General features: G+C 40.5%; 1 protein-coding gene and 1 long non-coding RNA gene across 7 annotated transcripts in view; one reads left to right on the forward strand and one right to left on the reverse strand.

Moving 5' to 3' along the window:
- The window catches only part of LOC127568837 (uncharacterized), an 89,613-nt gene that overhangs the window by 15,752 nt on the left and 49,382 nt on the right, over positions 1-24,479 (forward strand). For 3 of the 5 annotated variants that reach the window (XR_007956085.1, XR_007956083.1, XR_007956084.1), the window contains exon 3: positions 11,365-11,455. This is a non-coding gene — a long non-coding RNA (uncharacterized LOC127568837). Of the gene's footprint in view, positions 1-11,364; positions 11,456-14,632; positions 14,696-23,716; positions 23,753-24,479 lie in introns of those variants that run through there. The other 2 variants (XR_007956086.1, XR_007956087.1) reach the window with 2 other exon arrangements.
- unc93a (unc-93 homolog A) overlaps positions 1-24,479 on the reverse strand; it is a 58,938-nt gene that overhangs the window by 5,256 nt on the left and 29,203 nt on the right. Inside the window, exons 2-6 of one of the 2 annotated variants that reach the window (XM_052013035.1) lie at positions 21,773-21,954; positions 14,075-14,304; positions 11,662-11,796; positions 4,973-5,184; positions 2,619-2,754 (exon numbers count right to left, since the gene is read on the reverse strand). In XM_052013035.1, the coding sequence (XP_051868995.1) occupies positions 2,619-2,754; positions 4,973-5,184; positions 11,662-11,796; positions 14,075-14,304; positions 21,773-21,954 (895 nt within the window). The remainder of the gene's footprint in view (positions 1-2,618; positions 2,755-4,972; positions 5,185-11,661; positions 11,797-14,074; positions 14,305-21,772; positions 21,955-24,479) is intronic. The other variant, XM_052013036.1, reaches the window with a different exon arrangement.

The following is a 24,479-nucleotide window of genomic DNA, read 5'->3' on the forward strand; positions in this document are numbered from 1 at the left end:
TAAACCTAACTCAATTTGCTAATGATACAAAGGTATGTGGGAAAGCAAGTTGTAAAGAGGACAAAAAGTGTATCCCTAGAGGTATAGATAGGTTAAGCAAATAGATATATAATTGGCAGATGTTAAATTATCCACTTTGTCTGGGAAAATGGTAAGCAGAATGTTTGTTCAAATGGAACTGATTTGCAGAAATCTGGGGTCCTTGTACATGAAACATAGAAAATCAGCATGCAGGTGCAGCAGGTAATTAGGAAGGCCAATGGAATGTTGGCCTCTGTTGCAAAAAGAGGTAGCATACAAAGGTAGTGGAGTCTTGCAGCGATGGTACATGACTATAGCGAGACCACACTTGGAGTACTCTGGGCAGTTTTGATCTCCTTGTTAAGGAGGGATATATTTGCCTTGGAGGAAGCTTAGAGAAGTTTCACTAGTTGAGACCTGGGATGGAGGATTGTCAGGCAAGATAAGCTTGTACAAATTGGGTCTATACTCAACCTTAGAAGAATTGAGAAACGTCTAGAAGAATGAATTTTAAAAGAATGAAAATGATGTTATTGAAACTTATAAGATGGTGCTTAACAAGATAGATGCTGAGAGGATGCATCTGGAACTAGGGGCGGTTACCTATTTAAGGTGGACGTGCGGAGGGATATCTTCTGTCAGAGGGTCATGACTCTTTGGAACTCTCTTCCTTGGAGGGTGGTGGAAGCAGAGTCTTTGATATTTTTAAGGCAGTTGTAGTTAAATACTTGATAAGTATGGCAAAGAAAGTTACTATGGTTAGGTGGAGTTGATGTCGTAAGACGTTATGGAGTATGGAGTCAGTATTAGGGACATCTGAAACACTTCCTCCTATGCCAACAGCTTTGGAGAATCTGCTCTACTGGTGGGACAGGATTTGTAGTATTTGCTTTTAGATTGTGAAGGAAGAATCTGGCATGTTGCCTGTGGTTTAGGGTTCTGTGAGTACAACTTCTATTAGGCTGTTGCTAGACTAACCAGTGGGATAGTTCTTTTCCAATTTAGATCTGTAGTTAAAAACGATGTTAATTGTTCAATCCTTGGTTTACCTAGATTGTAAGACAAGACAATCCTGAAGATGCAAGGACTTGTAACTCATTTGTAACAGTAGTCTGACGAATTAGAACTGAAATAATCTATGGTTAGTGGTAATGATGCAGCTCTACAAAACTCTGGTTAGACCACACTTAGAGTACTATGTCCAGTTCTGGTCGCCTCATTATAGGAAGGATGTGGAAGCTTTGGAAAGGGTGCAGAGGAGATTTACCAGGATGCTGCCTGGTTTAGAGAGTATGCATTATGAGGAGAGACTAAGGGAGCTAGGGCTTTACTCTTTGGAGAGAAGGAGGATGAGAGGAGATATGATAGAGGTATACAAAATATTGAGAGGAATAGATAGAGTAGACAGCCAGTGCCTCTTTCCCAAGGCACTAATGCTCAATGCAAGAGGGCATGGCTTTAAAGTAATGGGGGGGGAAGTTCAAGGGAGATATCAGAGGAAGGTTTTTTACCCAGAGAGTGGTTGGTGCATGGAATGCGCTGCCTGGGGCGGTAGTGGAGGAAGGTACATTGGTCAAATTCAAGAGATTGTTAGATAAGCATATGGAGGAAGTTAAAATGTAGGGATATGTGGGAGGAAGGGGTTAGATAGTTTTTAGGTGAGGTATAAAGGTCAGCACAACATTGTGAGCCGAAGGGCCTATATTGTGCTGTACTTTCTATGATTCTATAAAAAGACAAAACATAACGAGCACTGTTTTTACACTTATTATACATTTCAAAAATAGTATTTCTTCCAACGATTTTCCTCAGCTCCAAGCAATCAAGTCGATTTTTGCCAATCTTTTCTCTCCTTCATTAGTGTTGTCTAACATGTGATTTCTGTCAATACCTGTTCCCTGTTCTCAGTTGCCTGCACTACATGGTCATTCAAGTATCTCCATGCCCAAACATCTGGTAGAGCAGAAACCCTCACCATATTAGGAAGTGCCTGGATGTGCACTTGAAGAGCCATGACCTGCAAGATTGGAGATCAAGTGTTGAAAAGTGGGATTAGTTCTTTTTTTTTGATTGGCATAGACACAGTGGCTACCTATTTGTACTGACCAGAACTTTCCTGAAATAATCTCCAGTCATTCTAAAGCTGCACACTTTACTTTGGCATTTGTAATTTCTTACTTTTTTCAAAGCTCTAAATGAACATGAAATGGATTACCACTATACTTTCATTTTTCTCCTTTAACTCATTAGTCTTTCTCATGGCCTGCATCACAACATTCTCAACCTAGGACACATCTATATTACATACCCTTTCTTTTCTGGACACATACAACCCTCTTCTTCCCAATGCTGCCTCTCTCCCTCTTCCCATAACTGTTTCTATCCACCTCCCTTGTTTCTTTTCCTGACTTCCTCACAGAAAAGATTTATTCATAAGGTCAACTAATAAAGGAAATGCAATCCAATTGAGTGATTTCTTATTAGACAACGACAATGTATTAAATTTGGTAATTAGTATGAACAGTTTTTCTGGTGGATTTGACTTCAAATATTCTTTCAAGTTTTGCCAGTTTAAAAATAAAAACAACTTAACTCACCATAGGAGAATAGTGGAATACGTCCAGTATATTTTGATATTTTTCCAAAAGTCAAAGAAAAGACAGAGTTAGAGGCACCAAAGCAGATCATGCAGTAACCAACATATTGTATTCCAAGAGCACAGGTGATGTAGGCCTGTCGATAGAATAAAAAAGGTGCATCTATTTAAAGAATTTGTATGTGAAGCTAAGTATTTAAGTAAAATCACATTGATTCTCTTGGAATCTTGGAGAAAACTGCAACTATTCTAAATGCCTACTACATGCTTACCAAATGAAAACATATTAATTGTTGTAGCTATCAATTGCAACCAATTAGCTTCCCATAAATGTGCTTTCAATAATCAACAAAATGACAAATTAGTGTCAAGTTAGCATCAGACAGCTGTTACTTACCAAAATTTTGCACTTCAGTGCTCTGTCTGCAATGGTCTACATGGCTACAAATTTTATTAAAATGGTCCATTTGTGGAAAAAAAGCTGAATTCCTGAGGTCATGAAAGTAAGTGCCTTTGACACCACAATAGTATTTAATAGTGTGGCACTATTTATCTAGTGACTATATCTAACCAAATGGGGGTGTTGACATTTGAGAGGATACCTACTTGGATTTAAGGGATTTTGCAGAGACAACATTGGAGTTATCTCTCATGTGCCTCCTGTAGGTAGTCCATGTCTCAGAAGCATAAAGGAAGGCAGGATCACTGCTGCTCGGTGTTGTGCCAGGCTTGAGATTTAACTCTTGGAACATTCTTTTCTTTAGATGGCTAAAGTTTGTGCTGGAACATTGAAGGTGGTGGTAAGATATTTCCTGAGGTATGGAAAGTGCTCCATGTTTTCCAGGGTCTCAATGTGGATTATTGGGAGAAAATGTATTCCCATGATGGAAAGTTGGTAGGGATATTTGCTTACAAGATGTTTAGCTTAAGGTCCATTGTCCGTCTATACTTCATTGAACGAGTTGACGATGATGTGGTGCTCAGCCTCCAAATGTACATATGCACAGGAACTGTCAATGACTGAGGTCGAGTAGCCTTAGTTTTGGAGTGGAGGTGTTGTTGGTTGAATAGTTTCCCCTTTGTCCTGTAGATAAACTCCATTCCAGAAAGAAGCTTATCAGAGGTGAGATGCGGCATAGCAGCAAGAAAGATAACACAATGAATGACAAGGCCTTTGGAGTACTGAGGAACAGAGGAATCTTGATGTACAGGTCCATGGATACTTACAGGTGGCAGCACAGTAAGGTGGTGAAGAAGACATTAGGCAGGGCATAAAATATAAGGACAGGGAGGTAATGGCACAATTTTATTTAACATTGATTAGGCTACAGCTGAAGTACTGTGTGCATTTCTGGTGATCACACTATATGAAGGACATCATTGCACTGGTGCGGGTGCAGAGGAGATTCACCAGGATGTTGCTTGGGATGGAGCTATCAACAGAAAACTTTCTTTCATTTTCCAAGAAAACTAACAATAACTCCCTATTTAAAGTATGTGGTGGTTTCCCTGAAACTGATCCACCCACCAGGACCTGAGAATATAGATGTCAAAAATACACAAAGCTCCTTGTGTGCTCTTCACTTGTTTGTCGATATCTACCTGATCATTTGCCATTATGTACTGTCAAACTTATTTTGTTTTCAGTCTTAAAATACAGTTTCCATGTGTTGCTTGTTTTATACAATGTTGTGCTTAGCGTTAATCTTAGATAACAAGGTTATTCTTGCCCTTCTTGAATTATGAATTCATAACCTTTTATATATTTCTGCAGAGTTCAATCCTTTGTATATTAAAAGAGGTGAGTTATTACAGAATTGCAAAAGCATTGCACTATTTGGCAGAGCTATGAAATACATATTATGTGACCCATAAAGCACTGTGTGATTCAATTAACATTAATTGATTGGCCAATTTTATACTGAGTATTTTCTTTTCACATTACACCTTCTGCAAGCCTCCCAAGATAGAAACTGAATTTAGTGATATTGTCCATGTAGATAATCGTTAATAAGTGGACTAAATGGCTTCAGTCTGTATGACAAGTTCATAGAAACATAGAAAACCTACAGCACAATTCAGGCCCTTCGGCCCACAAAGCTATGCCAAACATGTCCCTACCGTAGTTCAATGTAATTTTGTTTTGTCATATCTACAACATGATTTGCAGAACCGACTGGGTCAGTCAACGGTGAAGGTGTGTGACTAAACACTGAGAATGCTATTAATCTTAACACCTCCCCCCTCCCATTGGTGACATTCCAATAATTGTTCATTTTGAAGTAACCCTAGCACATTATATAATGCATTTAGAATGCTTAAATATATCAATTCAAGTGCTATTAGAGTTCTTACCTTTGTATAATCACCTGCAAGGAAACCCTGTTCAAACCCACTATAGATTGTCAAGACAATGAGCAGAATCTGCCGTTTATCCTTTAGATGTGTAAATGTTGCCACCAAATGAGTACACACATGTATCTTCTGATTTTTAAACTCATTCACATCTTGCTTATCGAGCTGATCCAGAAAAATAACAATGAAGATCACTCCACTTAAACCAACACCTACCAAAAGGACAAGACAACACAAAGCGGCGTTAGAGAAAGCAGGCAGAGAGAAAGAAAATCAGGGACACTCTTTCCACTGTTTCATAATTTCAACTTAAGTTTTGATTGCAGACTTCTGTCCGGTGGACTTGCCGCAGGGGCATTTTCTGAGTCCAACTCAGTGAGCGATGCTTTCTGACCTGCCAGAAGCTTGCAGATATTTCAATTGCAGATTGCCACATTCTCTGATCCAGAGATAGTCATTTAAAATTGATGCAGCAACTAAAAAGACTCAATTAGGAAAGGCATTTTAGGGCCCTCTCACCATTGCCTTGTGAAACTCTTCTGGCTATTTATATCAGAAAATATTCAATGTAAGTAACCATAAATGCAACCTGTGCTGGAAGTGGAGCGAGACAACTCAAGAGAGTAGCACTCTATCTGTATTTAACTGTGTTTGAATTGCAATGTGTGAAGTGAAACATTTGAGTTGTACTACACGGTAGTGTAATGGTAAGCACAACGCTATTACAGTGCCAGCAACCTGGGTTCAATTCCCTCTGGTGTCTGTAAGGAGTTTGTATGTTCTCCCCGTGTCTGCGTAGGTTTCCTCTGGGAGCTCTGGTTTCCTCCCACATTCCAAAGACGTTTGGGTTAGGAGCTGTGGGCATGCTATGTTGGTGCCAGAAAAGTGGCGACACTTATGGGCTGCTCCCAGAACATTCTCAGTAACACAAAAAGACTGTGACTAATAAATAAATATCATATCTTATTTTGGAAAAGAAAAAGTAAATGATGAGGCAGTTTTTAAGAGAGCTAAATTGGTATTGATTAGTTGAAAAGAAGCAGTCAGAAAGCTGTCCTGTCATGTTCACATCACTTCCAAAGAAAGAAAACAATATGAACTCAGTAGATGTTCTTCACAGTTTTCTTAGAGCATTGACTTTCCACAAGTGTCCCAAATTTACTGTAAGATGGCCACCTCTAGTTGGAGACCTTATGAAAGGCTTGAATACATAAATATTATGAAGGAGTAGGTCTCCTATGGTTAAGTACCTTCATTTGTGGGCTTGTGCTACTATTTCTAATGATCAGGAAAAGGAGGAAAACCATGACAGGGAAGAATGAAAATGGGGAATAGGGCAGAGAACAACTTTAATTCTAATAGTAAGTCTCTGAAATTACCCCAATAAGGTAATAGTAATATTAGTAGTATTCAAAATTCTCACAAAGAAAAGGTTGTGTGGTGATTTAATAAGGACTTTAGAAGGAATTGATGGACTTGAGAGAGAGAGAAATGATTTCCACAGATAATAGTCTTAGACAAGAAGTCTAAAAATTAGAACCCAAGAGAGTTTTAGAAAGTAATCTTTGCACAACAAGTGATAAATCTGTGGAACTACTTTCCATTAAAAGCAGTTAATGCTACCATGATTAGTAATTTTGCATACTGCTTACTTTTATCTTCTACCACCAAAGCAGCTGTACTGGACCACCCCTGCCCGAATTCAGACCCTTTGTTGGACAAAGAGCAATAACAGTGCAAAAGGAGCAAAATTACATAATGCCGAACAATCTGCAGTTTCAAGAGTGGTAGATTGCAGCAAGCAAAATGTCTTGAAGCCGAGTAGCAGGAAATGCCAAACGAATAACTAACTTGTAAATATTACTTGACTCTACAAATGGGGAGGGAAAAGCATAGCAATGCAAAATAGCAAACCGGTCTTTAAAGGATCACAGGATCCTCATTTAAAAATATTACTTTTCATTTAAAATGCTGACAACCTGAACAGCTGCATGAATAGCCTGAAAGACTGGTGTTGGTTGCTACAAGGCCATGTTATCATAATCAGAGTGTTATCAGGTTCACTCAGTCAAAGTTAAAGTTGAGTTTATTGTCATGTGCACAAGTACATGTATACACAGGTGCAATGAAAAACTAACTTGCAGCAGCTTCACAGGCGCATAACATCATATAAGCAGCATACAGAAGAAAAACAAATTAAACATAAATCATACACAATTTTTACAACAAAAACACAATTAGAACAAAAAAAAACAAAGCCCATTTTAGTGCAAAGTGATCAGAGTGGTCATAGTGTTGCTAAACTTTAGTGGTGATTAGGGTTTTGCCATGCAAGCAACTTAAACAACTGAAAGGGATGACCTGGGGCTTTGGAACCAGGTTATGTTATTTACATGTCATCTTGTCATTTAATATTGGAGAACAGCTATAAGAAACTTAATACTATTTTCAACCACCATGATAAAACTTGTTGTTCAACAATCCATTCAGCTGTGAGTCAACAATGGAGTTACTGTCAATAGATGAGTGACCTTTTATTTGACAGTAATCAAGGAGAGATCAACCAATAGGTAATGATTGCCTCCATATGCAAAATTTGTATCTTCTAGAGATGCCTGATGTGTATACATAAACATTAAGGCCAGTAGGGACATTGCAGAACTAGTCATTAGTTATATAAAATCCACTTATAGACTTCATAAGTTCCTGCCACTCTCTTGTACATATTTGGAGCAATTTGCCACTTCAACTCTTCCTTTTATGGTTTACTGTACACAGTACCATTATCTTTGCCTTATGTTTTTTTAAAATTTGGCCACCAATTGACACACATTTTCTGTCACTGATACAGATTGGGAATGGCTTTTTGGTGAGCTAGTGGAGTCTTTACTGGGGATACTAACTGATTTCAATAAACTTTTGGGTGAATTTACTCTGGCACTTAGATTAGGGCTTGACAAAAGTCCACATCTTCAGACAGCAGCAAGATGAATAGAGAAGTAAGGAGGGAAAGAAGATTCTGGAAATGCAGGTAACCTCTAAGAGATGGGATACTATTTAATATGGAGGGACAAATATCTAGACTGAAGAATGACTTGGAAGGAAGTGACAAACAACATTATAGATCAAGTGCCTTCCGAGTTGAGTATGTGGTGCACTTCTGTAAATTCTATCCCACTCTTCCATGCATGTACAGTACATATGCACAAAGATTGCTGGACTTGTTCATTGATATCAATTGTCAAACAACATGTGACTGACAATAGCTGTGAGGATTTTCACTGCGCATTGACAAATGGTATGGGCCTCAAACACGAGCAAGTTTTAAACAAAAGATTAAAGCCTACTTCTACATTTGTTAAAAGGACTGTCTATCTGGAATGCTGCTGGCAAGTATAGCAGTTAAGATTCTCTGAGGACACATTGATCTTCCTTGGATAAATTCTTCATTTATCTTCACATTGGGGTAATAACTCCAATCTCCGATGAGTATTCATCCCCCTTTCACTTGCTCCATGGCACCTCAGATCTCTCCCCTTCCCCATGATCATCTTCCCAATATCCCTCATCTGCTTCCATCAACAATCTCTCCCACCCTGTTATCTTGTCTCCAATGATTATCTTCCTTCAACCTCCCCAACCATTCCCTACATTAAGTCCACCCTCTGTCATGATCAGAGATGACAAAGGAAAGGCCATTTTAAGCTTTTGCACAGTTCTACTACTCTTGGCCATCGTGTCTGGAAGGGTATGGTGCTCCTATGGCCTCACATCAAATTGTGTCATCCTTAGTGCAGTAGCTCTTCAACAGATGAAAACACACATTGAAGAATTTCTTGGGCAATGTTTCCTCTAGTGAGTGAAACTTAAAATATGGTTAAAAAACATAAGTAAACCCAGGAGAAACTTTTACCCAAGGAGTGGTAAGCATGTGGAACTCTCTAACGTAAGGAGTAGTTGAGGATACTATAGATGCATTGCATGAGGGAGAAATGCAGAAAGGGTGTGCTTATTGGTTACATCCAGGAGGGTGAGAGGAGGCACTTGTACTAAACAAATGCTGGCTGGACCAGCGAGGTTGAATGACCTATTTCCTTGCTCTCAATTAATTCTACATGATGTACCAGCTGTAATTTAGTACCTGATAATTACTTTGAAGAGCAAGGGGTCAAGTGTACTAGGGAAATTGCCCTACGATTTAAAGGAATATCACATCTAAGAAACCTGTTAGTTTTTTTTTTGAAGTACAAATTTGGGGCAACAAGTGGCAAAGCATTTAGTAAGATGTCATACAAGAAATTGTCACCTTTTACTAGGGCTTGTGGTATTGCAGGCAATATCTTACCATGGACTAAGGATTGGTTAACGGAGAGAAGGCAGCAAGAATATTAGTCACTTTTGAAGTGGTGTCCACTAATGGAATCTTCAGCTGTTTACAATCTTCAATTATCATTTTGACAGAGTGTAACGTAGTATATGTGGCATGCCTTTAATTGATATATACTTTTATATTTTACATTTCATCAACTTGAAAATTTCCTTCCCTAAATCTATCCAACTATGCAATCAAACCAAGTCAATGTGGTTTTATGAAAAGAAAATAACATTTGACAAATTCTTCAAGGATATAACAAGCAAACTTGATAGTGGGAAACCTATAGACACAATGTGTTTGGATTTCCAGAAGGCCTTCAGTAAGGTACCACATAAAAAGCTGGTGTACAATCTAAGAGCACATGATGTTGGGGGATGTGTGTTATATGGATTGAAGACTAGTTATCACACTGGAAGTCAAGGAGTTGGAACAAAGAGGTCTTTTTCAAACTAGAAGGTTTTTTTTCCAGAAGATCTAAAATGACTCGCAGGAGCAGGCAGTAAGATATCCAGGTTTTCTGTTGACACAAAAACCAGAGGGCATGCTGCAATGAGGATATTTGAACCCTGCAATAGGAAAAGTTAGCATAAGGGTGTAAAAGTAATTAAAAAGGCAAATGTCATATTGGCCATTATTGCTAGAGGGTTGGAGTTAGAGTTTAAAAATAAAGAGTTATTGTTACACTTGTACGGAGTGTTGGTGAAGCTACAGCTCAATGTTGTCTCCTTATTTAGGAAAGGATATACCAGCATTGGAAAAGATTCGCTAGGCTAATATCTGGGATGAGAAGGTTGTCCTTGCATTAATGGCTAAAACAAATTAGGTCTTCTGTGGAGTTTAGAAGAATGAGGAATGATCTTATTGAAACAGGGTAGATGTTGAAATATTTCCATTAGTCAGAGTGTTGGACGAGGGGACGTAGTGCAAGATAAGGGGCTAGTCATTTAAAAACAGAGGTGCATATAGATTTCTTTTCACATAAGGTGGTGAGTCTATGGAACTCTCTACCAAAGAGGACTGTGGACAATTGTAATGTTAACATTATACCAGGAAATTGGGAATGATTTGCAAAGTCCTACATCTTTTGGAATTAAACCCTAAACAATTCAAGCTAGACTGCAGAGGTTTAACAATAGTATCAAATTATAAGAAGTTTAATGTTGCTAAGAAGAGTAGTATGCCTGAGAATTTCTGAACACTTTGGTAAAGAGCAGTGAATTACAAAAAGATTAATCAACACGATGGCAGCAGATTAGCAAAAAATATGGAAATATACATTTGGAAAAAATGGGAATGTGGGATAAATTATAATGTGGAATAAACAGGCAGCTGAGGTATTAAAAATACTTTGGTTTGGTCTAAACTACAGAAGTAATCACAAGTGTAATAAAACAAAAGGGAACCAAGAAACTAATGGCAATGAGGAATTTTTATCACTCAGCATTCAATACTGGAGAAATTCAAGGGTACTGGCTGGCTGCAGAGATGGTAGATACATTTTTGATGGACTTACAAAATTCCCTGAGCTTGGAATAGTCCTAACAAATTGGAAGGTAGCAAATGTAACACTCCTGCTTAAGAAAGATAAGTAAAGAAAAAATGTTGAAGTATGGGCCATTCAGCCTCATCAACTGTTGGCAAAATACTACCATCCACTATTAAGAATGTGGCAACAGAGCATAGAAAATCATAATGGGATTAAGCAAAGTTAGCATAGTTTTTAACAATGTAAAATCATATTTGACAAATTTGAGAGACATTTTTGAGGATAGAAGGAGGGGATGATATTCCTAAATTTTGAAAAGTAAATAATAAGGTATTGAAAGGAATAATACACAAAATAAGGCTCAAGGGATTTGGGAAGGGTGGGGGAGGGTAACATTTTAGCAATGGGCAGAAAAATGGTTACACTATTTCTAAATGTATCTTTTTTTCAGATTGGCATAATGTTACTACAGTGATCAGTACTGGATACTCAGCTATTTACAATTTACATAAATTATTTTGCATTAAACAGATTATAACATATCCTTGTTTGATGACAAAGCTACGTGGAAGTGAGCTGTCCAAAAGGTGGAACAGTTTGCAAAGGGATATAGACAGTTTAGGTAAGTAGGTACATGTTCTAGTTGTGTATTAAGTCTCAGTGTACAGCGGGAGAAACTAAAATTGTTTTCACATCACAATTTACAGATGTTCTACTAATCTTAAAGATCTGGGAATAGAATGTAAACAATAACAAATACCTGGTTAAAAAAATGAACTATGCATATACATAGAATTTTTGTTGTTGGATATACTAAGTTTTACGTACCAGTATAAACTCCTGAGAGGAGGTAAATTGTGGAAGCTGGATAGCTTGTTTGTGTTACATTTGCATTGAGCATTGAATCATATGCTGGGCAGTTAGCAGCTCCACAAAGTGACAAATGCTTTTCAGTGATGTTAGCTGAAGGCCAAAAAAACATGTTTCGTCAGATTAAAAAACACGTTCAAATCTTGTTGTAACATTCTCTTGTAACCAAGTCCTTACATCACATTATACTGAGAGAGTTTGAGGAATTTTGACTATGATTAATTATTATAATCACTATATTCTTGTTATATAACTTCAGCTTGCAATCCCAATTTAGTCACAGAAGTTAAATTAATAATGCAATGTAATTTTTTTGCTGTATTTATTTGGAGATTTGTTTCATAGAAGGGAGAACATAAAAACTACATTCTAGCGTTATTATGGTTTCACTGACAGTGCAATAAAATTGATTAGGGATTAAAAATGCATTTAGCAATTTTAGTCAAAACGGAAGTCAAGAGTTCCATTAATGTATGTCAGCAGATCCATAAGCAGAGAAATGTAATTGCTCCTAAAACCTGGAAGTAATGCCTGGGGTTGTGATAAAGTGCACAATGTGCAGTCAGTGCAGCCTACATTACTCATTGGGTACACGCCTGTTTGACTGTATCTCTCACCAAAAGATAGTCAACACTTCCTATAGAGAAGACATGCTGTAAAGATAAAAATGACTGCAAGACCTGCTGACCAAGCTTACAGGTTTTCCTTAAAGAAGTTAAAAAAAGGTCTGGAGATGCTGGAAATCTGAAATAACAGAAAATGATGGAAATACTCAACAAGTCAGGCAGTATCTATTTCCTTTTGATTCTATAGTCTAGGTAGAGGACAAACTGTAGAAACATCCTAATCCCTCCAGGGGTTGGAGAAAGGAAAACCTTCCTGGCAACACTTTTGTCAAAGATGATCTGAGAGATGTATGCAAAGAGTTTAGCTCCCATTAATTAGCATAGGAATTAACTAGCAATTAATAGGAATTAATTAGCATAGGAATTGTTAAGAACTTTGCCACTCGCCTCAATTGTTGTCTCTTTACCCCTGCAATCACACAGTTTGCAATACTCCTTTTAGCCCTCCTTTCAGCACAGAACTCAAGCCCCTATAGTTGCTTGAAGTTGCTACTGTCTCAATGGAAAATCTATGGCCAACCCAGCCATTGGGGATAAATCCCAAAAGAGAATTTGTTGAAGTAATTATCACAGAAGGCAGACACCAGTGGGATAGTGTGAGAGCATTTAATGACCATGTCAGTTAACCATTCTTCAAATATAAATTGAACTGTAGACATTTATGGGAAAGTGGAGAGGAAGCAGAGGCAGTGATCAGTAACTGGGAATTCAGCCCTTCCAAATTAATACTGTACCTCATTTGTATATTTCTTTGTAGCTAGCCAGATTAAGAAACTGGCTGGCAGCAAACTATTGGGTAGAAAGGTCATTACTACGTAACTGCAGCTGCAGTACAAAAAGAAAGGAGAGATTAAAGACAGAGGCGGGAGAAAGAAATTGGTTAGCAGGGAGACCAGTGGATCATCGAGTAGCGGGAAAGACATCAGGTCACAAGAAGTGAGACCCACCTTCCCCCTGCAACATTATGAACCAAACTCCCCACCACCATAATACCAAAGCCCATTTTGGATTTGGTATTGATGTTTGTGTTCATTTTCTGCTGAACCCAAGGCCTAGTTGGCTGAATCATAAAAAGATAGTAGTAAGGGCAGCGGCGATATTAATTTTAATGGCTGTTAGTTTACTAAGGTTCATGGATCAGATATTTTCTTAGAACTCTGACGGCCACAGGCACTGGTGAGCAATGTTTCATCCTCGTTGGATAAAAGGCCATTGACCTGAAATATTAACTCTGTTTCTCTCTCCACAGCTGCTGCCTGATCTGCTGAGCATCTCCTGTATTTTTCATTTCTATTTCAGAATTCTTTTCAAAAAGCATTCCATAACGTCCTTGTTGAAAAAGATTTTGGGACTCGATAAGTAATTTGATAACTTATGCATTAACCCTAGGTTTATATGAAAAGAGAGAAGGAGGGGGGTTTCTAGATTATGCTACTTAGGGATAGTGCTAATGTTCCCTCACAATTTACTTTTCTCTAACATGGCTCCATCTCTGCAACATATAAACAAATAAATCCATCCTGGTACACAACTTTCAATTCACTGATGCTTAGAAGAAATATCAGTCTGACAGAGCAATTAAATGAATTTAGTAAAGGGATAAAGCTTGGAAGTATAGTTAATATTACTTAATGAGCTTATAACTAATTCCTCCCTTTGATTATTTAAGGCATTAATATTTATTTTGATAGATAATTACAATGCAGCAAATGTTACAGTACTTCCAAATTAGTATGTCTTCATACCTTCACTGGAAGTATATTGGAATATTAATGAAGACATTAGATTCCCCCAAACAGCAGATGACTGAAATATAAGGAAGAAAATTCCAAAGTAGTGATTTACTACATTTTCTGCAAGTTTATTGAACTTCTTTGCATATCGGTTGCCACAAATGGTCAGGTAGGCACATTTAGCAGACCAAAGTGGAGCTCCTCCTAGTCCAAGGATTACTGCAGTAGGAATAAGTGTGTACCTATGAAAAACAATAACCTCATTATAATTCAAGGACTACCTTTCATGTCGTATTCACTGCTATCAAACTTATTTATAGAAATTGTATCATTTTCATAATTCACACTTTTTTCAACCTATCTTACTTCCAGACTCTGTTTGGATTTGCAGGAGCAGAGTCAGATTTGAAGTAGCAGATTCTATATTTACACCCTATAACAGGCACTAAAAATAACATATTCATTATTTTACAAACACTGATTACTGTAGGTTATATCTGTTTGATAGTGAGATCATAAGTGCTGATGCTGGATGTATTTCTAGTTATTTAGTTTTATGTTCAATTTCAGACATACAATGAATACACACACCAAATGTAATTGAACTAATACTACATGAATCTTCAGGGAAAGTGGAAAGAAAAATATAAATAAACAATAAAAATATATACTTGCAAATGAACTTCCTTAATTATTTAAATTACTTCCTACAACTAGAATATGTTTTGACTATTATTGTTCTGTAGTTTAAACGTAACTAATAGTATAGGCCCAGCCTGTTCAACATAGAGATTGGATAGGATAGGTTTGTTTTCCTGCAGCAAAGGAGGCTAAGAGGTGACATGAAAGAGGTATATAAAATTCTGAGAGGCATAGATAGGGTAGAAAGCCAAAGTCAACTTCCCATGGTAGAGGATTGTCTGAAACTAGAGGGCACAGGTTTAAAGTGAGTGGGAGGAGGTTTAAAGGGGATCTGAGGAGGTGGTGGAGGCAGGAATGATAATTAAGAGGTATCTGGATAGGTACTTGCGTGAGCAAGGTTTGAGGAATATGGAATTAATGCAGACAATTAAAATTAGTATACATAGACATGATGGTTGCCATTGAAATGGTGGGCCAAAGGGCCTGTTTCTATGCTGTACAACTCCTTGACTATTTTTGTTCTTTTCCATAAGCACTAAATTATGATTACTACCACAGTAGCACTTCCCCAAACACTCCTTCCACCTGGGCACGCCAACATTGTTTTAGGTCTAAAAACATGATCTGTTCCCTTATTCAATTATTGGCTATTCATTTCACATGATCTCCTCAGTGACATTACGCAGTCTGAATGCTCTTCTGAACTACACAGCTGCATCTATGCCTGACCCTTTCTCCTGCAGCCTGCTTAGGCATATTGAGATTTGTTTCCAGCCTAATGTTAGCTAATGTAGTTTCCAGCATAGAAAATTATTTTAGTCAAAATAATTTGTTGTATATGGACATTGACTTGGAAGGCATGTGAGTGGTTTTTTATCGGGTGGTAGCATGAATAGAGAGCAAAATATATCTGTTGATGCATCAGCAAAGGATGAAACTCATGGCCAGATTTTCTATGAGAGAGCAGCATGAATGTCTCTTAGAAACATAGAAAACCTACAGCACAGTTCAGGCCCTTCAGCCCACAAAGTTGTGCTGAACATGTCCCTACCCTAGAAATTACTAGGTTTACCCATAGTCTTCTATTTTTCTCAGCTCCATGTACCTATCCAAAAGTCTCTTAAAACACCCTATTTATCCGCCTCCACCACCGTTGCCGGCAGCCCATTCCACGCACTCACCACTTTGAGTAAAAAACTTATACCTGACATCTCCTCTGTACCTACTCCCCAGCACCTTAAACCTGTCTCTTCTTGTGGCAAGCATTTCAGCCCTGGGAAAAAGCCTCTGACTATCCACACGATCAATGCCTCTCATCATTTTATATACCTCTATCAGGTCCCCCCTCATCTTCCATCACTCCAGGGAGAAAAGGCCAAGTTCCCTCAACCTGTTTTCATAAGGCATGCTCCCCAATCCAGGAAGCATCCTTGTAAATCTCCTCTGCACCCTTTCTATGGCTTCCACATCCTTCCTGTAGTGGGACGACCAGAACTGAGCACAGTACTCCAAGTGGGGTCTGACCAGGGTCCTATATAGCTGTAATATTACCTCTTGGCTCTGAAATTCAATTCCACGACTGATGAAGGACAATACACCATATGCCTTCTTAACCACGAAGTCAACCTGTACAGCTGCTTTGAGCGTCTTATGGACTCGGACCCCAAGATCCCTCTGATCCTCCACACTGCCAAGAGTCCTACCGTTAATACAATACTCTGCCATCATATTTGACCTACCAAAATGAACCACTTCACACTTATCTGGGTTGAACTCCATCTGCCACTTCTCAGCCCAGCTTTGCATCCTATCTGTGTCCTGCTGTAACCACTGACAGCCCTCCATACTATCCACAACACCTCCAAACTTTGTGTCATCCGCAAACTTTCTAATCCATCCCTCCACTTCCTCATCCAGGTCGTTTATAAAAATCACAAAGAGTAAGGGTCCCAGAACAGATCCCTGAGGTACACCACTGATCACCGACCTCCATGCAGAATATGACCTGTCAACAACCACTCTTTGCCTTCTGCAGGCCAGCCAGTTCTGGATCCTCAAAGCAATGACTCCTTGGATTCCATGCCTCCTTACTTTCTCAATAAGCCTTGCATAGGGTACCTTATCAAATGCCTTGCTGTAATCCATATACACTACATCTACTGCTCTCCCTTCATCGATGCGCTTAGTCACATCCTCAAAAAATTCAATCAGGCTCATAAGGCAGAACCTGCCCTTGACAAAGCCATGCTGACTATTCCTAATCATATTATACCTCTCCAAATGTTCATAAATCCTGCCTCTCAGGATCTTCTCCATCAGCTTACCAACCACTGAAGTAAGGCTCACTGGTCTATAATTTCCTGGGCTATCTCTACTCCCTTTCTTGAATAAGGGAACAACATCCGCAACCCTCCAATCCTCTGGAACCTCTCCTGTCTCCATTGATGATGCAAAGATCATCGTCGGAGGCTCTGCACTCTCCTTCCTCACCTCCCACAGCAGCCTGGGGTACATCCCATCCGGTCCTGGCGACTTATCCAACTTGATGCTTTCCAAAAGTTCTAGCACCTCCTCTTTCTTAACATCTACATCCTCAAGCTCTTCAGCCTGCTGCAAGTCCTCACTACAATCACCAAGATCTTTTTCCGTAATCAATACTTTACATCAGTATTCACTAAGTACCTCTGCTATTTCTTCTGGATCCATACACACTTTCCCACTGTTGCACTTGATAGGCCCTATTCTTTCACGTCTTATCCTCTTGCTCTTCACATACTTGTAGAATGTACTTGCTCTTCACATACTTGTACTTGGGGTTTTCCTTAATTCTGCCCGCCAAGGCCTTCTCATGTCCCCTTCTGGCTCTCCTAATTTCCTTCTTAAGCTCCTTCTTGTTAGCCTTAAACTCTTCCAGATCTCTAACATCACCTAGCTCTCTGTACCTTTCGTAAGCTTTTATTTTCCTTTTGACTAGATTTATTACAGCCTTTGTACACCATGGTTCCTGTATCCTATCGTAAATTCCTGTCTCAGTGGAACATGCCTATGCAGAACTCCACACAAATATCCCCTGAATATTTGCCACATTTCTTCTGTACTTTTCCCTGAGAACATATATTCCCAATTTAAGCTTCCAATTTCCTGCCTGAGAGCCTCGTAATTCCTTTTACTCCAACTAAATGCCTTTCTAATCTGTCTGTTCCTACCTCTCTCCAATCCTATTGTAAAGGAGATAGAATTATGATCACTATCTCCAAAATGCTCTCCCACTGAGAGATCTGACACCTGATCAGGTTCATTTCCCAATATCAAATCAAGCACAGCCTCTCCTTTTGTAGGCTTATCTACTATTGTGTCAAGAATCCTTCCTGAACACACTTAACAAACTCCACCCCATCTAAACCCCTTGCTGTATGGAGATGCCAATCGATATTTGGGAAATTAAAATCTCCCATCACAACAACTCTGTTATTCTCACACCTTTCTAGGATCTGTTTCCCTATCTGCTCCTCAATATCCCTGTTACTATTGGGCGGCCTATAAAAAACACCCAGTAAAGTTATTGACCCCTTTCTGTTCCTAACCTCCAACCACAGAGACTCTGTAGACAATCCCTCCATGACGCCCACCTTGTCTGCAGCAGTGACATTATCTCTGTCCTTTCTGAAACATCTAAAACCCAGCAGTTGAAGTAACCATTCCTGTCCCTGAGCCATCCAAGTCTCTGTAATGGCCACATCATAGCTCCAAGTATTTATCCAAGCTCTAAGCTCATCCACCTTGTTCACAATACTCCTTGCATTAAATAGACACATCTCAAACTGTCGGTCTGAGCACAATCTGAAACGTCCCAGACCCTAGCACCTGGGAGGCAAACTACCATCCGTGTGTCCTTCCTGAGTCCACAGAATCACCTGTCTGCCCCCCCCTAACTATAGAGTCCCCTATCATTACTGCCTTCTTCTCTCTTTCCCTACCCTTCTGAGCCACAGGGCCAGACTCTGTGCCAGAGGCACTGCCACTGTTGCTTCCCCCAGGTAGGCTGTCTCCCCCAACAGTACTCAAACAGGAGTAGTTACTGTCAAGGGGTACAGCCACAGGGGTACTCTCTAGTACCTGACTCTTCCCCTCCCCCCTCCTGTCATTGACCCTGTGTCCTGTGGCCCTGGTGTGACCACCTGCCTATAACTCCTTTCTGTCACCTCCTCATTCTCTCTGACCATACGAAGGTCATTGAGCTGCATCTCCCAGTCCCTAATGCGGTCCCTTAGGAGCTGCAGCTCGACACACTGGGTGCAGATGTGGCTGTTCTAGAGGCCAGGAGACTCCAGGACCTCCCACATCTGACACCAAGCACAGAAAACTGCACTCATACTACTTCCTTTCCTCAAATCACCTACCTTGCCTCGCCTTGTTACTGCCTAAGCCCGCTGAGGCAAAGCCCAATCACTCTGCTACCTCTCACTCCGCTGCCCGCTCCGAACGCTGCCCGCTGGATATGGCAGTCTTCTTTTTAAACTGTTCGCGTGCTAGCGCCTGCGCAGTCTATCCCCGCTATCCCCAAACTGTTAGAAAAAAAACTTATCTTTTTGGAAGTCCTTGGCTGATTCCGCTCGCTCGCCTCTCGCTCTTGGCGATAACAATTATTCTCCATGTTCCTTCTATCAAATTTGTGTTTGACCATTTTGTTACCATCACATTTGAACACACCTGTCCATTTTAATGCAAGCACTGTGAAGGCAGCACAGTGATCCAACAGCTAGCAGAGCTGTTGCTTCACAGCTCCGTTCAATCCTGACCTCCAGTGCTGTCTGTGTGGAGTTTGCATCTTTTCCTTGTGACCATGTGGGTTTCCTCCTGGTGCTCCGGTTTCCTGCCACATCCCAAAAATGTGCAGGTTGGTAGGTAAACTGGCCACCATAAATTGTCTCTAGTGTGTGGGAGAATCTGTGGGGAATTGATGGGAATGTGGGGTGTATAAAATGGTATCAGTATTAGTGGGAGCTTGATTAATATCAATGACCATTGGGCCAAAGGGCCAGTTTCCTTGCCCTATGACACTTCATCATTCATTGAAAACAACAGCATAAAATAGGGCAGCAACAAAACTGGACTAAAGTTGAATTAAGTGGACCCCTAACACAATTACCAAAGTCGGATGAACATTACATACTCCTCCGTCTTCTTGAATTCCTCCTTTGCGAGGCGGAGCTTGTCCGGGGGTAGCTGTCGGGCGTGGGCGTGGAGGGGAGGGCCCTGGGTGGGGATGTGATGCTGGACGCCGTGCTTGGGCAAGGTGGTGGAGAACTGGGGCGTTAGTACACACGGGAACTCTGCCAGGACCCTGGCGAACTCGTTGGTCGACATGGTGACGGAGTTGAGGTGTGGGGCCGGTAACTTGGCATCACCCAATGAGAATGTTTGGAAGGTCCTGGCATGTACCAAATGCTTACCCCGCAGGTCAACCAGCAGACTGTTGGCACAAAGGAAATCTGCCCCGAGGAGTGATTGCGCAACGGCGGCCAGGGTGAATTTCCAGGCAAAGTTGCTGGTGCCAAACTGGAGTTGCATTGAACGGGTGCCAAGGGTCTGGATTGCGCTGCCATTGGCGGCTGAGGGCGGGTCCTGGTGTGCAGTTGTGAGTCTTGTGGCTGTTGGGAGGCATGATGCTGACCTCGGCCCCGGTATCTACCAGGAATCGACGGCCAGAACGCCTGTCCCACACATGCAAGAGGCTATCCGGGTGGCCAGCCGCCGTAGCCATCAGCAGCGGCTGGCCCTGCGTTTCCCGGAAACCTGCATGGTGGCCGGCACCTGTGGGCATCTGCGCCCCACCGCTGGTGGTAGAAACACCATTGGTCGGTCGGTGCCTCAGACCTGGTGGTGGGTGGGGTGCGGTCAATTGCCAGGTCTCGCCTGCTGGGCCACTGGGTACGTGGTGTGGCAACGCGCTCGACAGACGCCCCGCTCTCCTTCGCCCGCCAAAGGACATCAGCACGGGCGGCCGCCTTCCGGGGGTTGTTGAAGTCGGCGTCCACCAGGAGCAGGTGGATGTCGTTGGGTAACTACTCTAGAAAGGCCTGCTTGAACATCAGGCAGGGTTTGTGGCCATCTGCCAGGGCCAACATCTCATTCATGAGCGCAGAGGGGGGTCTGTCACCCAACCCATCGAGGTGGAGGAGGTGGGAGGCCCGTTCACGTCGGGAAAGGCTGAAAGTCTCAAGAAGGAGGGTCTTGAACTTATAATACTTCTCCTCCTCCAGGGGCGCCTGGATGAAGTCCTCGACCTGGGCTGCGGTGTCTTGATCGAGGGCGCTCACCACGTAGTAGTACTTGGTGTCGTCCCTAGTGATCTAGCGAATCTGGAATTGGGCCTTGGCCTGGTCGAACCAGACACATGGCTGGAGGGTCCAAAAGGTGGGCAGTTTAAGGGCTACTGCCTGTACCTCTTGTTGCGCAGACATTGTGGGTCCAAAAACGTTTGGGCCCGTCGGGGTCACCAATGTAGCGGCTAGCTACACTACTATAGAATAAAGACATGGAGTCTGTTGCTTGGAGTCAGAAGTCGATTGCTCGACAGGGGCGCGGTGCGCCTTTTAAAACCGAAACTCTTCCCGCACTGACATCACGCGCGGGTCACCTGACCTCCCCACGCGCGGGCTTTCGTAGCCCAACGATGGAGAAGGAGGGCCCCGCGCCACCTTGGGTTGGGGCCTCCAACGACGCTTGCGATCTCGGGAGCCAGTTTGGTACCAGTAAGGTGAGTTGCCACACAAAAGCTAATGTCAACTAATGGAGAACAACTGCAAGATTATGCATGTAAGTACTAGGCCACTCAGGGAACTTGCATTTTATATTTTAAATCATCTACTTCGGAGTTTATAAAATGCTCTTACTGTCACATTACGTAATAGGTTTATCTAAAATTTTGCTCAATTTTGTAAACTCAGTTGCTGCTGGAGCAGGGAGTTCTGTGGCTAGAGTCATGGAACTACATAGGAAAAACAGTAATATTACAATACAATAACATCATTCAAACTACAAATAAAAGTTAAAATTTTATATTACCAGCTAGGATGAAAATTGCCAATTGAAAATGTAACGTAGCAGCACATGGACATAACTATGGTCCACTTACAGCCAAAATACTTTATCATTATAGGTGGAAGAAACATTGAAGAGATGATAAGAGCTGCATAGATGACACTTAATGAGGCCAGGCCTAAGCCTTGATCACTATTCAGACTGCTCTGTAAAACAGAAACAAAGCAAAGAGAGAAATAAATCAAGTCAATAGTTGATAATTTACATAATATAAATTAAATAATTCAGATTAACTATCTAGAATAAGTAGCATCAATAGGTTTAAATTATTTAATAATAAAAGATAGTACATGTCTAGAAAACATCATGTACATATCATGGCTGGTCTTATCCCCACATCATGTGTCAGACCTGCCGAATCTGTCTTCAGTCAATGATTAATATTGGAGATTTAAAATCGGTGCGAGTTCTAGTTACACGCTGCTCTGAATTAATATGTGACATTCTACTATTTGGGGGTGCACATTCACAGAAAAGTAGCAACAAGCATCAGCAAGCCAAGTCATATTTTATTCTTCCTTCTCAAAAGATCATGGCAAGTTCAGAAAATTCTTTGAGTCTTATGGGTAAGAAAAACAATGGTCTTTAGTCACAAATTTTTCAGACTATACCGGCCATGGGGAAAAATATAAAGGCATCAGTACTATACTTAAAAAAAATAGGCTATAGGTATCCTGACAAATATTTGTCAAGGAACTAGATAGATGTTTAACTGGTGAACATTTCATTAACAAACCATCTAGGATTAGCTGCCTAATTTGAGTCTGTTGAGTGAGTGATGTTTGTCGCCTTCCTAATCTTACATGGTCAGAATTTATCAACCTGAGTTAGGTTATCAATTAGCTACTAAGGGAATTCACACTTCTGTAGTATCATCAAGTTAAAAAGTGAGTAAGCCAACCAATCATGGACAATTATTTACGAATTACAACTTCACAATTTATGTTTAATACCAAATATACAAGGAATTAAACATATAGAGAAGTAAAGGCCACATGTGTATGAGCAGTAGGATGAATGGGTGAAAGGGGTTATATAAACTGGTGACTAACAAAAATAAAGAAACTCAGCAGAGGATTTTATGCAATGAAACAAAATGCTGGAAATACTCGGCAGGTTGGGCAGCATCTGTCGAGAGAGAAAAGAGTTAATATTTCAGGTTGATGACCTTTCATCAGAACCAATGAAAGATCACTGACATAAAATGTTAATTCTGCCCTAAGCAAGGAGCAGAATTCTACCCTAAGCAGAATTCTGTCCTAAGCAACCACTATGAATGGACCTTTTTTGATCTTGCAAAAGACTTTTACCTTGACAATGTTAGCCAAAGTTGCAGCAAGAGCACATTTAAATAAACCAACATAAAAGAGGCCAGACAGCAGTACTGTAAAGGACGACACATAAAAATTTACCATGCTTAATATACTGGCATGCTTTGAAGAACCAGGTAGCTTGATAATTAATTTCGTAAAAAAGGCAGGGTACTTAATGGAAAGAAGCAACCTTGGTTCCATCCAGTCCAAATTCATCCCCAAAAGCCTTTGGAAATGTTAATGCAGAGATTGTCACTGGAATGAACCTCATTCATCAACCCTCCAAAATGCTTATAAACCCAGAACTTCTCCCATCAAATTATCTTTGTATGATAAATAGTCAAAGATCGCAGATGCATTTCTTCTAATGACAATAGATTGGTTAACTCGTGGAATTACAACAAGCAGAATAAAGATGGTACAGTCAAAGATGGGGTGATTTGCATGTTTGGTTATGTGCAAAAAGATGCAGAGTCACCCAATGTATTTTATAATATGAGGTGTAATTTAATTGTAGGTGTGTGATCTATTGAATTGTGCCAAGACAAATGTGAGGCTGTCACAAACAAGATGACAGGTAGTCCTTGATGCCTAGGATTCTCCTCCTGTGGTTACATGGAGTAGTGTGAACAGTAGCTGCAAGCTCACGTAAATGAGAATGAAGAACAAGAAGCTGTGGATTTTAGCTTTAAAAGGGGTGGCCTGAAGATATTGATGGACTGACTGTTGAGACAGAGACAGCAGTTTGGACATGGGTGATCTGGTCAGTCACCAGAACACATTGGAGGATCGACCACCGAGACAGACACAATAGTTGGGAAGAAGTGATTTGGTCAATTACCAAAAGATGTACATCACCAGAACAACGATGAATTGACCACTGAAGCAATCATGAGGATGCAGAGCAAGTTTGTAACTAGGTAAGTAGTGGAGGTTGTGATGTCAGCCATCACTTTAAGTTATTGCTAGCTCCCCATTTAAGTAAAAGTAGATCTTCATGGAATAAGAATTTCTGTTTTGTCATCGGTTATATTCTAGAGAGAGACTCTTGTTGAGCTGGCAATCGTTCCGTTCCTGCCCATTGTAAACATAGGTAGGTGTGGGGGTGATACTAAACTTGGTCTTCATTGATCTTATAAAATCTTTTGGCTCTTTTAACCGAGAGGTACTGTGAGAATCCTTCCCATGTCTGGCAGGCCTCTGAAATTCATTACCTTACTGCATCAGCTACATGATAGTGTGAAAACCATAATTCTAATTAATAGGTCTACCAAAGATCCAGTGCCAGTGCAAATTAGGGTCAAGCAAGGTTGTGCCATTGGTTCAATCCTTTTGTCAATTCTTCTGTGCCAATATTT

This window comes from Pristis pectinata, chromosome 3 (assembly GCF_009764475.1).
Source record: "Pristis pectinata isolate sPriPec2 chromosome 3, sPriPec2.1.pri, whole genome shotgun sequence".
NCBI lineage: Eukaryota > Metazoa > Chordata > Chondrichthyes > Rhinopristiformes > Pristidae > Pristis > Pristis pectinata.